General features: G+C 39.9%; 1 protein-coding gene across 1 annotated transcript in view; it reads right to left on the reverse strand.

Annotated features, from left to right (window-relative positions):
* The window catches only part of lrwd1 (leucine rich repeats and WD repeat domain containing 1), a 39,991-nt gene that overhangs the window by 19,576 nt on the left and 7,118 nt on the right, over positions 1-13,297 (reverse strand). Inside the window, exons 4-8 of the mRNA XM_033046393.1 lie at positions 12,538-12,657; positions 9,367-9,519; positions 8,375-8,470; positions 7,850-8,161; positions 4,239-4,365 (exon numbers count right to left, since the gene is read on the reverse strand). Of these exons, the coding sequence (XP_032902284.1) occupies positions 4,239-4,365; positions 7,850-8,161; positions 8,375-8,470; positions 9,367-9,519; positions 12,538-12,657 (808 nt within the window). The remainder of the gene's footprint in view (positions 1-4,238; positions 4,366-7,849; positions 8,162-8,374; positions 8,471-9,366; positions 9,520-12,537; positions 12,658-13,297) is intronic.

The following is a 13,297-nucleotide window of genomic DNA, read 5'->3' on the forward strand; positions in this document are numbered from 1 at the left end:
ACAGCCAAGAGGGCAAACACAGGCAGTTCAGATCTGCTGCCTGTATCGCATGAGAGAACAAGAATGAGACCAACTTGTTTTTTGCAGATCATCAACCCCTGACTGATGTTATCAATGCCGATGGTGACTCAAGGAGACTCAACCAGGTGGTGGTTTACAATGGTCCATGCCCATTGTTCCTCATGGCATACCACCAGCCTCAACAGATCACCTAGTCATAGAGTCTCACAGCGTAGAAGCAGGCCCTTCAGCTCAACTTGCCCACGCTGGCCAACATGTCCCATCTACACTAGTCCCACAAGCCTGCATTTGGCCCATACCCCTCTAAACCTGTCCTAACCATCAAATAACCTAACAGAACCGTCATATGAGGAAAGATTTAAAAGACTAGGCTTGTATTCACTGGAGTTTAGAAGGATGAGGGGGTATCTTATCATATTGTCTACAGTGTACTATGTTTACAGATTCTGTTGTGCTGCTGAAAGTAAGAATTTAATTGTTCTATCTGGGACAAGCTAGATGCAGGAAATTGTTCTACATGACAATAAAACACTCTTGTTAGATGCAAGGGGATCTTATAGAAACATATAAATGAATAAAAGGACTGAACAAGCTAGATACAGGAAAAATGTTCCCAATGTTGGGCGAGTCCAGAACCAGGGGCCACAGTCTTAGAACAAAGGGGAGGCCATTTAAGACTGAGGTGAGAAAAAACTTTTTCACCCAGAGAGTTGTGAATTTGTGGAATTCCCTGCCACAGAGAGCAGTGGAGGCCAAATCACTGGGTGGATTTAAGAGAGAGTTAGATAGATCTCTAGGGGCTAGTGGAATCAAGGGATATGGGGAGAAGGCAGGCACGGGTTATCGATTGGGGCTGATCAGCCATGATCAGAATGAATGGCGGTGCTGGCTCGAAGGGCCAAATGGCCTCCTCCTGCACCTATTTTCTATGTTTCTAGAACACTCATCCAGCAATCCTCGAGCCCACCAGCTCATCCCGTAGTCAATTCATCAGCTTTTCCATAAGAACTTCCATCAGTTCTTCCAAAAGAATGACAATCAGACAATCTCGATTACCCTCAGCCCATCAAGCAGCCCCTTAATTCACCCAGAAGTCTGAACTATTGAATGCTCACTGCATCTCTTTCCATGTCGGCAAGTTAATATCCAGCTGCATGAACCATGTGAAAAGGGAATAAATAGATGCATGTGGTGCAGTGATTTGTGCAGCACTATAGGCCTGGAGACCAAGAGGAGTTCACCATTGAATGGAGTTTGAACGGGGGCTTGAGGCCCCCGACCGAGGAAGAACAAAAGGAAGGGACTTGAACTTTATTTCGCCTTCCATCACAGTGAGGAATGTGTAGGAGTCACTGGTGAATGTCCGTATTAAAATGTGTTTTTGAGTGCTGTTGCTTTTAATTGTATGACTGACCTGGCCAATGAAATTCCTCGTATGTTGCAAAACATGGCAAATAAAATCTGATTATGATTCTGAAAAGCCTTTCCCTTCCATACTCTTTCCTCTCTGATCTTTTTGCAGTTGCCTGCCTTTCTGTACTTGTTGCAAGAGATTGTCGTGGCATCCAGCATCCTCGGAGAATGTAGAATTAAAGGCAGGCAATGCCAGTTTTAAAGATGGTTATTTGCCTCAAGATTGGATTATTGTATCTCCAGAACCTCCCCAGAGGCTCTGGGAGACACAAGGTTCAAGAGGGAACACAAAAAGCCTAATTAGGAAGAATATTAAGAGTAAGATTTTCAATTAAAATACTGTAATTGATGGAACCTTGCCTTTAAATTGGTTCTTGGATGAAACCCTGATGGTTCTCACATTGTCTCTTTAAATTTACTCTCCTTTTCACACTTGCATTAAAACACACAGCCACCGCCATTCACAGTGATACTGCCTGGCAGTCTCATAATTACAGTCAACACAGCCACCTTGACAGCCACACAAAATGATGTAAATAAAAATTGTTTTCCTTGTTTAAGAAGTTCAATTTACAATTATTTGAAATTGTGGGGGTTGGTACAAAATACTGCTGACCCACAAATGTGTTGCTATGAGACATTCACATTTAAAAAATCCATGATTCAAAAAAAGCAAGAAGGTCCCCATGTTATTTGACCAACTTATCAGATGAATTTAAATATGTAGGTATGTATGCATTAGTTTTGCTCCTAATTCCCTTTTCCAAATCATTAATATATATGGTAAACAGTTGCGGCCCCAACACCAAGCCTTGCGGCAAAAAAATCCAGAAGATTAGTCAAACATGATTTCCCTTTCATAAATCCATGTTGACTTGGACTAATTCTTTTACTGCTATCCAAATGCCCCATTATTACATCTTTAATAATTGACTCCAGCATCTTTCACATCACCAAAGTCGGGCTAACTGGTCTGTAATTCCCCGTTTTCTCTCACGCTCCTTTCTTGAAAAGTGGGATAGCATTTATTGATAGTAAATCTATTGATCGTTGGAAAATGATCATATGTATAAATATATATGTATGTGTATTTATGCATGTATGTGTATATATGCATGTATATGTATATGTGTGTATATATGTATGTATATGTTTATATATGTGTGTATGTATGCATATAAATGTATCCATATGTATGTGTGCATTTGTATGTGTATACGTGTGTATGTATGTATGTGTGTATATATATGTATGTGTATAAATATATATATCTGCATATTTATTATTACTATATAATTATATATATAATTGCCTTTATGGTTTATGCACATCATCTTACAAGACAAATGAATTAATAGTGATTATTTAAATCAAAGTTGCTTCTGATCCATGAGAATAAACTTTATTATCTCTAACTTGCCTCTCACACACAGACACACATTCATATAAATATATAAAATATATATACGTTAAATTTAATTTTGTGCAGTGTGTGTTAAAGGGAAACTGCACAATACAACGCAAAGGAGGGGGCTGTTCCCGCTACAAGATACTCGAGGATCTTTGCTTTGGATCAAAGATTATAGAGGAGCTCTATAATCTTTGCTTTGGATCACAGCGGGTGGCATACCGGAAGTCGCGTGTCGCTTAAAGAAATGGCGGCCGTGACGTTCCGTCACGTACTACACGTCAGTCCATTGGATTTCGGAGGAGTGGTCTATCTTGCTCCGCTATAAGATCTTTGGCCTTGGATCTATGATGTTGTTGGCTGCCTTTTTGAGGCAGTGACTACGATAGATCCCTTCGATGGTGGGGAGGTCAGAGCCGGTGATGGACTGGGCAGTGTTTACAACTTTTTTCAGTCTTTTCCGCTCCTGGACGTTCAAGTTGCCAAACTAGGCCACGATGCAACCAGTCAGGAAGTAGAGACGCTAATGTGCTTTCTTTATGATTGCATCAGTGTGCTGGGTCCAGGAAAGATCGTCGGAAATATGCACGCCCAGGAATTTGAGATTTTTGACTCTCACCACCATCGTCCCATTGCTGTAAACAGGCTTGTGGGTCCTCAAACATTCCTCTTCCACAAGTCCACAATCATCATCTATATCTCTCATTTCCCTTTCCCCTGACTATTCTGGAGAAGGGTCTAGACCCGAAACGTCACACATTCCTTCGCTCCAGAGATGCTGCCTGACCAGCTGAGTTACTCCATCTTTTTATGTCTATTTTCAGTTTAACCCTAAACTTATCATTTGCCTTCTATCAACCTGCATTCCAACATACTCACTTCAGTTTTAATTTGAGTTGTTAACTCTTTCCTCATTGATAAATGCACCAATCTCCTGTGATTGGCAAACTTAGTTTTGTTTATATATCCATTGTTTTAATTATTTGCACGGAGACCACAAATATCAATTGCTACACTGATGTTATTGCAAGCTTGTCTAGTTGTTGCTAATTGTTTTGTGATCTTGGGCAGTTTTTGTTACAGTCAATTTTCAAATCTCAGAAACATCTTAAACCTTTATTTTTCTGTCATTGTTTTTTGACTTTGGAACAAATTATCATTATACCATTTTAACAAACGTCTTGCAAAATGTAAGTAAATCAGTCACAGCAGAATTTCCATCAACAATAAGATGGAACCAAATAAATATGGCCATGTCTGCAGGCACTCCGCACTGCTTTACTTGTATGGAAGTAATTCATCTTTATATGCTCTTCAGACAATTAACTTTGAAAATGTCTGCTGTTATGCTTGCTCCATTCATGCATTATTTACTTTTTCATTTATATTATTTCACCTGGAATCTGGGAGCTTTCAAGTTCTGGTTCAAAAGCACAGGCCCAAAGCTGAGTGTTGAAATCTTCAGGGTTGTTATCCTTGCTGTGGCACTGCAGATAATGCAGAGGTTCTAGGACAACAGAGGTCTGTTAAAATAATTGCATAATAAGGGTCGATAGGACATAGAACCATAGATATTGCAATACAAAATATTGTCATCCCACTTGTATTTGCTTAGGCTATAGGAGTGTACAACCTTGTTCTCTTCTCAATTTTTTTTTAACAGTCTATGCCACAATAATCTCTTGTGCAAGTATCTTCTCTGCAATCCCATTTCTCCAAATCACTTTCCATATTCCTAAGGCATAATAGATGAGTAACTTAATAAGCAGAAATGGTCCTTCCTAATTCAAACATATATATTTTTTAAACCTACATTTTCAGATTTCCCTGTAAAATCTGGATCTCAAATTTCTCCACTTAACTAAAGTTACTTGTCTCTTGTATTAACCTCATGATATTTAATCTTGGACTATCTATTCAGTAAATAAAACCGAAATCAAAAAGGGCAACACAGTGGCACAGCTGGTAAAAAAAAAGCTGATGGCACGGCTTCATGTTATAGAAAATCATGATCGGATCGGTTTTCTAGGACTGCAACCCACGCCATTAAAGCAGGGGTTAGACAGCATCTCCGGAGAGAAAGAATGGGTGACGTTTCGGATCGAGACGCAAAGCGTCACTAATTCCTTCTCTCCAGAGATGCTGCCTGTCCCGCCGAGTTACCTCAATATTTTAACCAGCATCTGCAGTTCTTTCCTACACATAAAACAGGGCCTGCCTGTATTCCCAGGACAATCATCAAAATCAAGAGATCAACAAAAGTTTCAAGGTTGAAAAACAAGTTCTGGTTCTGTTCCACGAAAAAAATAACTCAATTTCAATTTACGTTCAGGCTAGACTGAAACTATTGACCCAGCGGTAACTGAGAAAACAGATGGGGTTCAGATCTACTGATGGCAGCTCTCCAACTCTTTTAAGACGTAACCACTATTTATGATTTGTTTTTGGTATGCATGATTTTATTTTTATGGGGAGTCAATACAAAAGAATATAAATTTGAGAAATTATTACTTTCTGACGTTTAAAAAAAATCATTAATGGGATGAGGATGCTACGGGCAAGGCCAGTATTTACTGCCATCCTTACTTTCCTTGACAAAGGAGGAATTGCTTGACTTGGTGAAGTTTTGCTGAGTTTTTGAACTGCATGTTGCAGATGGCATGGACTGCAGTTATGGTACAACAATAGTGGAGGTCCTTAATGTTTAGAGCAGAGATTTGGCTACCAATATTACTTTGTCTTGGATGGTGTCAAGCCTATTGAGTGCTCTCAGAGCTACACTCATCCAGGTAAATGGAGATTATTCTATTAATACCTGATGTGAGCCTTGTAGATAGTGGAAAATCTATGGACAGTTGACCACCAGCACTGAAACCAAATATTTGTCCTGCCTTTCTGGCCACAATATTTAAAAGACAGCAATATTTAAGTTATGATCAAATGTGACGTCCAAGATCTTAAAGGTGGAGATGTAATGTCAATGAGGGGTGGTAAGAGATCCTTGTTGAGACTGTTCACTTGTTTGGAGCAAATGTTTCTCGCCATTTTTCATCCCAGGTCTGAATGGAATTGCTACATGCAGGCAAAGACAGCTTCATTTGTGGAGCTGCAAAATTAACTGCACATCATCCAACCATTATTTTTCCTACTCTCAAAAAATAATTGAATCTGTATATTTTTACAAATAACCATTAGTATTCATGATTGTTTTATTGTTGCCCGTTCACAAATTAAAAATACTTCAGCTATTTACTGAATTTAGTCTTTAAATTGCTAAGCTTTGGTTTGGATTGCTGATTCCTGATCCAACTGCAACCAGCTTTTATTTTATTTTAAACACATTTTAAATAAAACACAAATTTAGTACTGAACTTTCATAAATATATAGCTCCAATTACTTGTGCCACAATACCAAAAATAGTTTCATAAGCTTTTAATAACATTTACTAAGAAAACGTATTTGCCACCTGCAAAGATGCAGTACTGTTCTTAGCACACTAAAAATATGAAAGGTAGATGGAAACAGAAAATAGGTGCAGGAGGAGGCCATTCGGCCCTTCGAGCCAGCACCGCCATTCATTGTGATCATGGCGGATCGTCCCCTATCAATAACCCGTGCCTGCCTTCTCCCCATATCCCTTGACTCCACTAGCCCCTAGAGCTCTATCCAACTCTCTCTTAAATCCATCCAGTGATTTGGCCTCCACTGCCCTCTGTGGCAGGGAATTCCATAAATTCGCAACTCTCTGGGTGAAAAAGTTTTTTCTCACCTCAGTCTTAAATGACCTCCCCTTTATTCTGTGGCCCCTGGTTCAGGACTCGCCCAACATTGGGAACATTTTTCCTGCATCTAGCTTGTCCAGTCCTTTTATGATGGTACAAGGGAAAGAAAATCTACCAAGATCCTGCTTCAATTAGTACAATGTGTCTAAAAGCAGATGCATCAGGATGCAGTGAGGCCAACTACTACTAAATAACTAAAACTTACTCAATAAAGGATGTTTTAATTGTATTTTCTTACAGTCCTCAGGTATTACAATGGCAGATTTTAATTGCGGAGAGAAATGGGAAGGAAAGACGGGAAGTGATGTATTGAGAGCATTGGTGGATAGTTCTAATTTGATTCAAATGATCCCAATTCAATTTAAAGTTATGAAAGTAGCATAGGTTTATAAAATATTTTTCAGTGGTTCAATAACCAAGGCATTATTTTGAATGTACAAAAGGATGTAGCGAGGACTGAATTCGTCTTTATTCCACTGCCAATGGGCTGAAAGAAGCATACATGTTTACCCCTACCAATTGCCTTACCTAGAAAGATAACATTTGAAACACCTCTTCTCTGTCATCTTCCAACTCCTTCATAATGCAATGTTCCTCCCTCTCCCCCACCTCCTGCCAGATTTGTCCTCACTGGTTGCTTCCCAGCTCGACATTTCGATAGCCTGTGACCTCAAAGCCAGCAAGTGTATTGAGTTAATTTGGAACCGGCTTGCCCATTATATTCAGTAAAACCTTGAAGGAATCTTACTTCTAGGTCTCATAAACAAGAGAAACAAAAGAAAGCAATGAGCATGCTTGAAAACATGATCAAAACATAATATGTTTTTAAAGAAGGGGTGAAAGGATGGTAAGGCAGAAGAATGGGAAGAAACAAAACAATTGTAAAATAAAAGGGTTCATATTCTATTGTTTCATATTTCCGTCAGAGTCCTTGTTCTTCAAGGACATTGGTATGAAAATACTTTTCTCAGTTCACTGAAGAATATTGGAGGTATTATTTCTCAGATGAAATGTTAAACCAGGTGGTCATAAAGGTTCCCATGGTGCTATTTTGAACAACAGCAAGAGTATTGAACCTTCTGCTCTACCCAATACCTGTCAATTAACATTTTGAAAGGCACAAGAAAAGTGCAATAAAATTGCAAGTATTTATTTTAATCCATAACGTGTGGATCAAAATACAATAATAATAAGCTGCTGTTATTCAAAGACACTTACCCTTTACTTTGTCTTCTTCCTTGGAATACTTTCTTTACTGGCAGCAATTGAAGTTGCTGAACACTCTCTCTCGGCCTCCTTGTTTATTGCAAATATGTTATCCTTCTTGCTTAGGTTGGTTGGTTTTGTTTGTCTTTCTTTCCCAGACTGAATTTTATTCTTAGAAATGTCTTTATTAACATTCTGTGGGGCCTTTGCTTTTCTATGTTGTGCATGTTTTGCAATATTCTTTGCACTATGAAGGCAAGTGTTTCTCTCTGAACATAATTCAGTGCAGGACCCAGAGGACCCATTACTACTACCAGAGATGTAAAGGACCTGAGTTGAAAAATCCTGCATTCTTAAGTTGCTCAACAACAAACTTTCATGGCTGAGTAAACAAGTTAATTGTTATAATTTACAGACAACTGCAAACAACATATTCAAGTGAATTATCTATACAGCTTGCAATTACCTTTTCCCGCTAATGACACATGGAACAGAGAACATTACAATTCAACAATGATACATAAAAACAATTTAATTTCTTACATCTTTATTTTCATTGTCGTCCTCATTTTCTGAATCAGAGGATTTCTCCTTGTGCTGTAGCAGAGAGTTCAGAATCTCTGAAGCTATCATTTCTACCTAATAGGCGTAACACAGAAAAAGAACCAGTTACGAGGCTCACATACTCTCCATAACAATGTTACGATGGGTTTTTTAAAATGCAAGTTTTGAAAATATATTTGATAATCACAAAAGATTGAGAATATTAAAACTAAAAATGGTAGATCAACCCAAAAGCAGGAATTAACATTAATTAAATGGAATGAGATTCCAAATGTCTGTTCATTCCTATTTTGAAACTACACTCCATATCAGTCATGACCTAGATGGCCATGACATGTTATGTTGGAGTATGCCATCCTGGGTTAATTTTGTCCCAATGTCATTGCAAGTCCTGCTATCTTGAATCTAACTCACAGTATTTATGTTTTCACACGGTCATGGATTGATCTTTATTCACTGGTCAACGTGTGGAACAACAGATTGGTTTAGGCTGCAGCAATCTCTTCCCGAATTATTTTTTTCCTGCTTTTAAATTGTCCTTGGATCTCTTAAATTAGGCGTAGTAATCCATGACAGAGCAACATTCAGTCTGAAGAAGGGTTTCGGCCCGAAACGTTACCTATTTCCTTCGCTCCATAGATGCTGCTGCACCCGCTGAGTTTCTCCAGCATTTTTGTGTACCTTCGATTTTCCCGCATCTGCAGTGCCTTCTTGAACATTTATAACCTATTGGAACTGTTTTAACTTATCATTTATGTCTAAAACATAATGTCTACTTGAAGAATTGAAGAAAGATAAAACTAAAGTATGCTTCCCAAGAAACTTGTCCACAGTGAAGCTCAATTGAAAACGGATTTGTTATGATCAAGGTAATCTTATTAATGTAAGAAATACCATTCACTTCAATTGATTTGCAGATTAGGAGCAAGAGGGCTATTGGTTCTGAAATGGGACTGACTGCTTCTACTTACCCTCCATTTTGTAAATTCACTCAGAGAATTTGGTCCATATTTAACATTAGCAACAGCAGATTTCACAAATCTATTTCCAACTGCCCTTATCTCATCAGGGGTTGATGATTCTGAGAGCCGAGCTTTGTATTTTTTATTCCAATATGCATTTACCTAAAATAAAATCAATGCAAAAAATAATAATAAAAAAATGTTAAGGTATATGCTGACAGGTTATGTTCTTCAAAGCTCCATTCCACAGTCATCCAACTTTTTAATTGACATCAGAAAGCAGAAGAAGTGATTGCTTTGGAACTGATATTACTTGGCATGAGAGATGTAGGTTTTTGGGAAGGCAGAAGTATTACTTCTAGAAAACTCTAAAAAATAAATATTGCAAATGCTAAAACAAGTTGAAAATAGGAAAAAGCCAAAAGAACACCATAAGAACTGTTCACTTAAAAGCAGTCAATATGATTACAAATGTATTTAATCAACATTTATTGATAAATAACTAATACCCATCAAATCAGTTTTCTAATAGATATGTAACTACATTGCACTGAGGTAGGGGAGAGCAGATCTTTTGCTGAGCACCCAGATCTGTCAACAGATGAGACCTCAAATAAGCCGTTCCGAAGCTTAGGCTGCAGTGCTGAACAACGTATACATGGTATGCACCATGCTAATGTACTTAAGGTCAAAAGTGATAAGGAGCAGAATTAGGCCATTCGGCCCATCAAATCTACTCTGCCATTCAATCATGGCTGATCTATCTCTCCCTCCTAACCCCCATTCTCCTGCCTTCTCAGCATAATCTCTGATACCTGTACTAATCAAGAATCTATCTATCTCTGCCTTAAAAATACCCATGAACACATGGCCTGCTGTGGCAGAATTCCAGATTCACCACCATCTGACTAAAGAAATATCTCCTCATCTCCTTCCAAAAAGGACGTCCTTTAATTCTGAGGATATGATCTCTAATCCTAGACTCTCTCACTAGTGGAAACATCCTCTCAACATCCACTCTATCCAAGCCTTTCACTATTCTGTATGTTTCAATGAGGTGCCCCCTCATTCTTCTAAATTCCAGCGAGTACACACCCAGTGTCGGTAAATGCTCATGATAGGTTAACCTACTAATTCCTGGGATCATTCTTGTAAACCTCCTCTGGACACCCTCCAGCGCCAGCACATCCTTCCCAGATTTGGTGCCAAAAATTGTTCACATTATTCCAAATGCAGCCTTACCAGGGCCTTAGAGCCTCAGCATTACATCCCTGTTTTTGTATACAAGCCCACTGAAATAAATGCTAGCATTGAGTTTGCTTTCTTTACTACCGATTCGAGTTGCAGATTAACTTTTTGGGAATCCTGCACCAGCACTCCCAAGTCCCTTTGCACCTCCGATTTCTGGATTCTCTCCTCATTCAGAAAATGGTCTATGCCTTTATTCCTACTACCAAAATGCTTGACTCCACACTTTGCTACACTATATTCTTTCCATCGCCCACTTCTCTGCCCACTCTCCCAACCTATCCAAGTCCTTCTGCAGAGTCCCTGCTTTCTCTACACTACCTGCCCTCCCACCTTTTTTCGTATCATGCGCAAACGTAGCCACAAAGCCTTCAATCCCCTCATCCAAATCATTAATATACAACGTGAAGAGTAACGGCCCCAGCACAGACCCCTGCGGAACTCCGCTAGTCACTGGCAGCCAACCAGAAAAAGCCCCCTTTATTGCCACTTTTTGTCTTCTGCCATCCAGCCAACCTGCTATCCATTCTATTATCTGCCCTTTGATACTGTGGGCTCTCATCTTCCTTAGCAGCCTCATGTGTGGCACCTTATCAAAGGCTTTCTGAAAATCTAACTAAACAACATCTACTGACTCTCCTTTCTCTGTCCCGCTATTTACTTCTTCAAAGAATTCCAGCAAATTTGTCAAACAAGACCTCCCCTTTACAAAGCCATGCTGACTGGCCTATTTTATCGTGAACTCCTAAGTACTCCGTAACCTCATCCTTTATAATGAACTCTAAATTCTTACCAACCACCGAAGTCAGACTAACCGGCCTATTGGTCCCACTATTTTGCTTTGCTCTCTTCTTGTGCAGTGGGGTAATATTGGCAATTTTCCAATCATCTGGCACCTCTCCAGACTCTAGTGATTATTGAAATATCACTGTCAGTGCCTCCACAATCTCAAAAGCCACCTCTTTCAGAACCCTTGGGTGCAGTCCATCTGGTTCAGCTGACTTATCCATCTTCAGCGCTTTCTGTTTCCCAAGCACCTTCTTTCTAGTAATAGCCACTCCACTAACTTCCACCCTGTGACTCTCTTGAATTTCAGGCACTTTGCTGGTGTCTTCCACTGTGAAGACTGATGCAAACAAGTTATTCAACTCCTCTGCCATTTCTTTATTTGCCATTATCACTTCTCCTGTATCATTCTAGAGCGGCCCAACTTCCACTCTTGCCTCTTTCTTACTCTTTATATAACTGAATAAACTCTTGATGATGGATGGGATTTATATAGCGCCTTTCTAATACTCAAGGCGCTTTACATCGCATTATTCATTCACTCCTCAGTAACACTCGGTGGTGGTAAGCTACTTCTGTAGCCACAGCTGCCCTGGGGCAGACTGACGGAAGCGTGGCTGCCAATCTGCGCCTACGGCCCCTCCGACCACCACCAATCACTCACACACATTCACACACAGGCAAAGGTGGGTGAAGTGTCTTGCCCAACGACAGTATGCACTCCAAGCGGGATTCGAACCGGCTACCTTCCGGTTGCCAGCCGAACACTTAGCCCATTGTGCCATCTGTCGTCCCAACTTGCTATCCTATTTTATATTATTGGCTAGCTTATTCATTGGCAGGACTCTGAATTCAGTGAGAACCTCTGCAAATTTCCCAATTTTGACTAAGAAATCTGCCATGTCAGATTAAAGGTGCAAGAGCACAGAGTCCCATTCAAAGAAGTAAACAGAAAGCATGGTCTGGGGCACAAGCAAATGACAATCCCAGAACAGCAGATAATCTTCTCCATTATTTCCTTCCTTTTGATATATTTTGTTATGAGACCATTATTTAAATTAGTTTGCAAGGACCAAGAGAAACTCTCTTAAAAACAAACTTTAAATTAATTCCAGATGACATCATCCAATCCTATTATGGACTCACTTGACACTTTAGCTGCCGACTGTTGACAAACCACAGATGATATCCACCGGATGTTATATTGCTGCCATTGAATTGCCGGAGATTAGGTAATAAATATACCAGCTTATATGTGTCACAGATCTGTGAGAGAAATAATCAAGATTATAAATTTGATAAAGTTAAATATTTATATATTCTCTTTTTTTGCTGCATTATTTTAAGGTTCCCTATTACCAAGATCACTGACTTACAAGCTTAATGAGAAAATGAGAACAAATGAATTTTCAATGGGTACTAAACAACATATTTAAATAAGGTACACAAAATTGCTGGAGGAACTCAGCGGGTGCAGCAGCATCTATGGAGCGAAGGAAATAGGCGACGTTTCGGGCCGAAACCCTTCTTCAGACTGATGGGGGGTGGGGAAAGAAAGAAGGAAAAAGGGAGGAGGAGGAGCCCGAGGGCGGGCGGATGGGAGGGTGGGAGGAGACAGCTAGAGGGTGAAGGAAGGGGAGGGGACAGCACAGGCTAGCCAAATTGGGGGAATTCAATGTTGATGCCATAAGGGCGCAAGGACCCCAGACGGAATATGAGGTGCTGTTCCTCCAATTTCCGCTGTTGCTCACTCTGGCAATGGAGGAGACCCAGGACAGAGAGGTCGGATTGGGAATGGGAGGGGGAGTTGAAGTGCTGAGCCACCGGGAGGTCAGGTAGGTTAAGGCGGACTGAGCGGAGGTGTTCGGCGAAACGGTCGCCCAACCTACGCTTGGTCTCACCGATG

Source organism: Amblyraja radiata, chromosome 28, assembly GCF_010909765.2.
Source record: "Amblyraja radiata isolate CabotCenter1 chromosome 28, sAmbRad1.1.pri, whole genome shotgun sequence".
Classification (NCBI taxonomy): Eukaryota; Metazoa; Chordata; class Chondrichthyes; order Rajiformes; family Rajidae; genus Amblyraja; species Amblyraja radiata.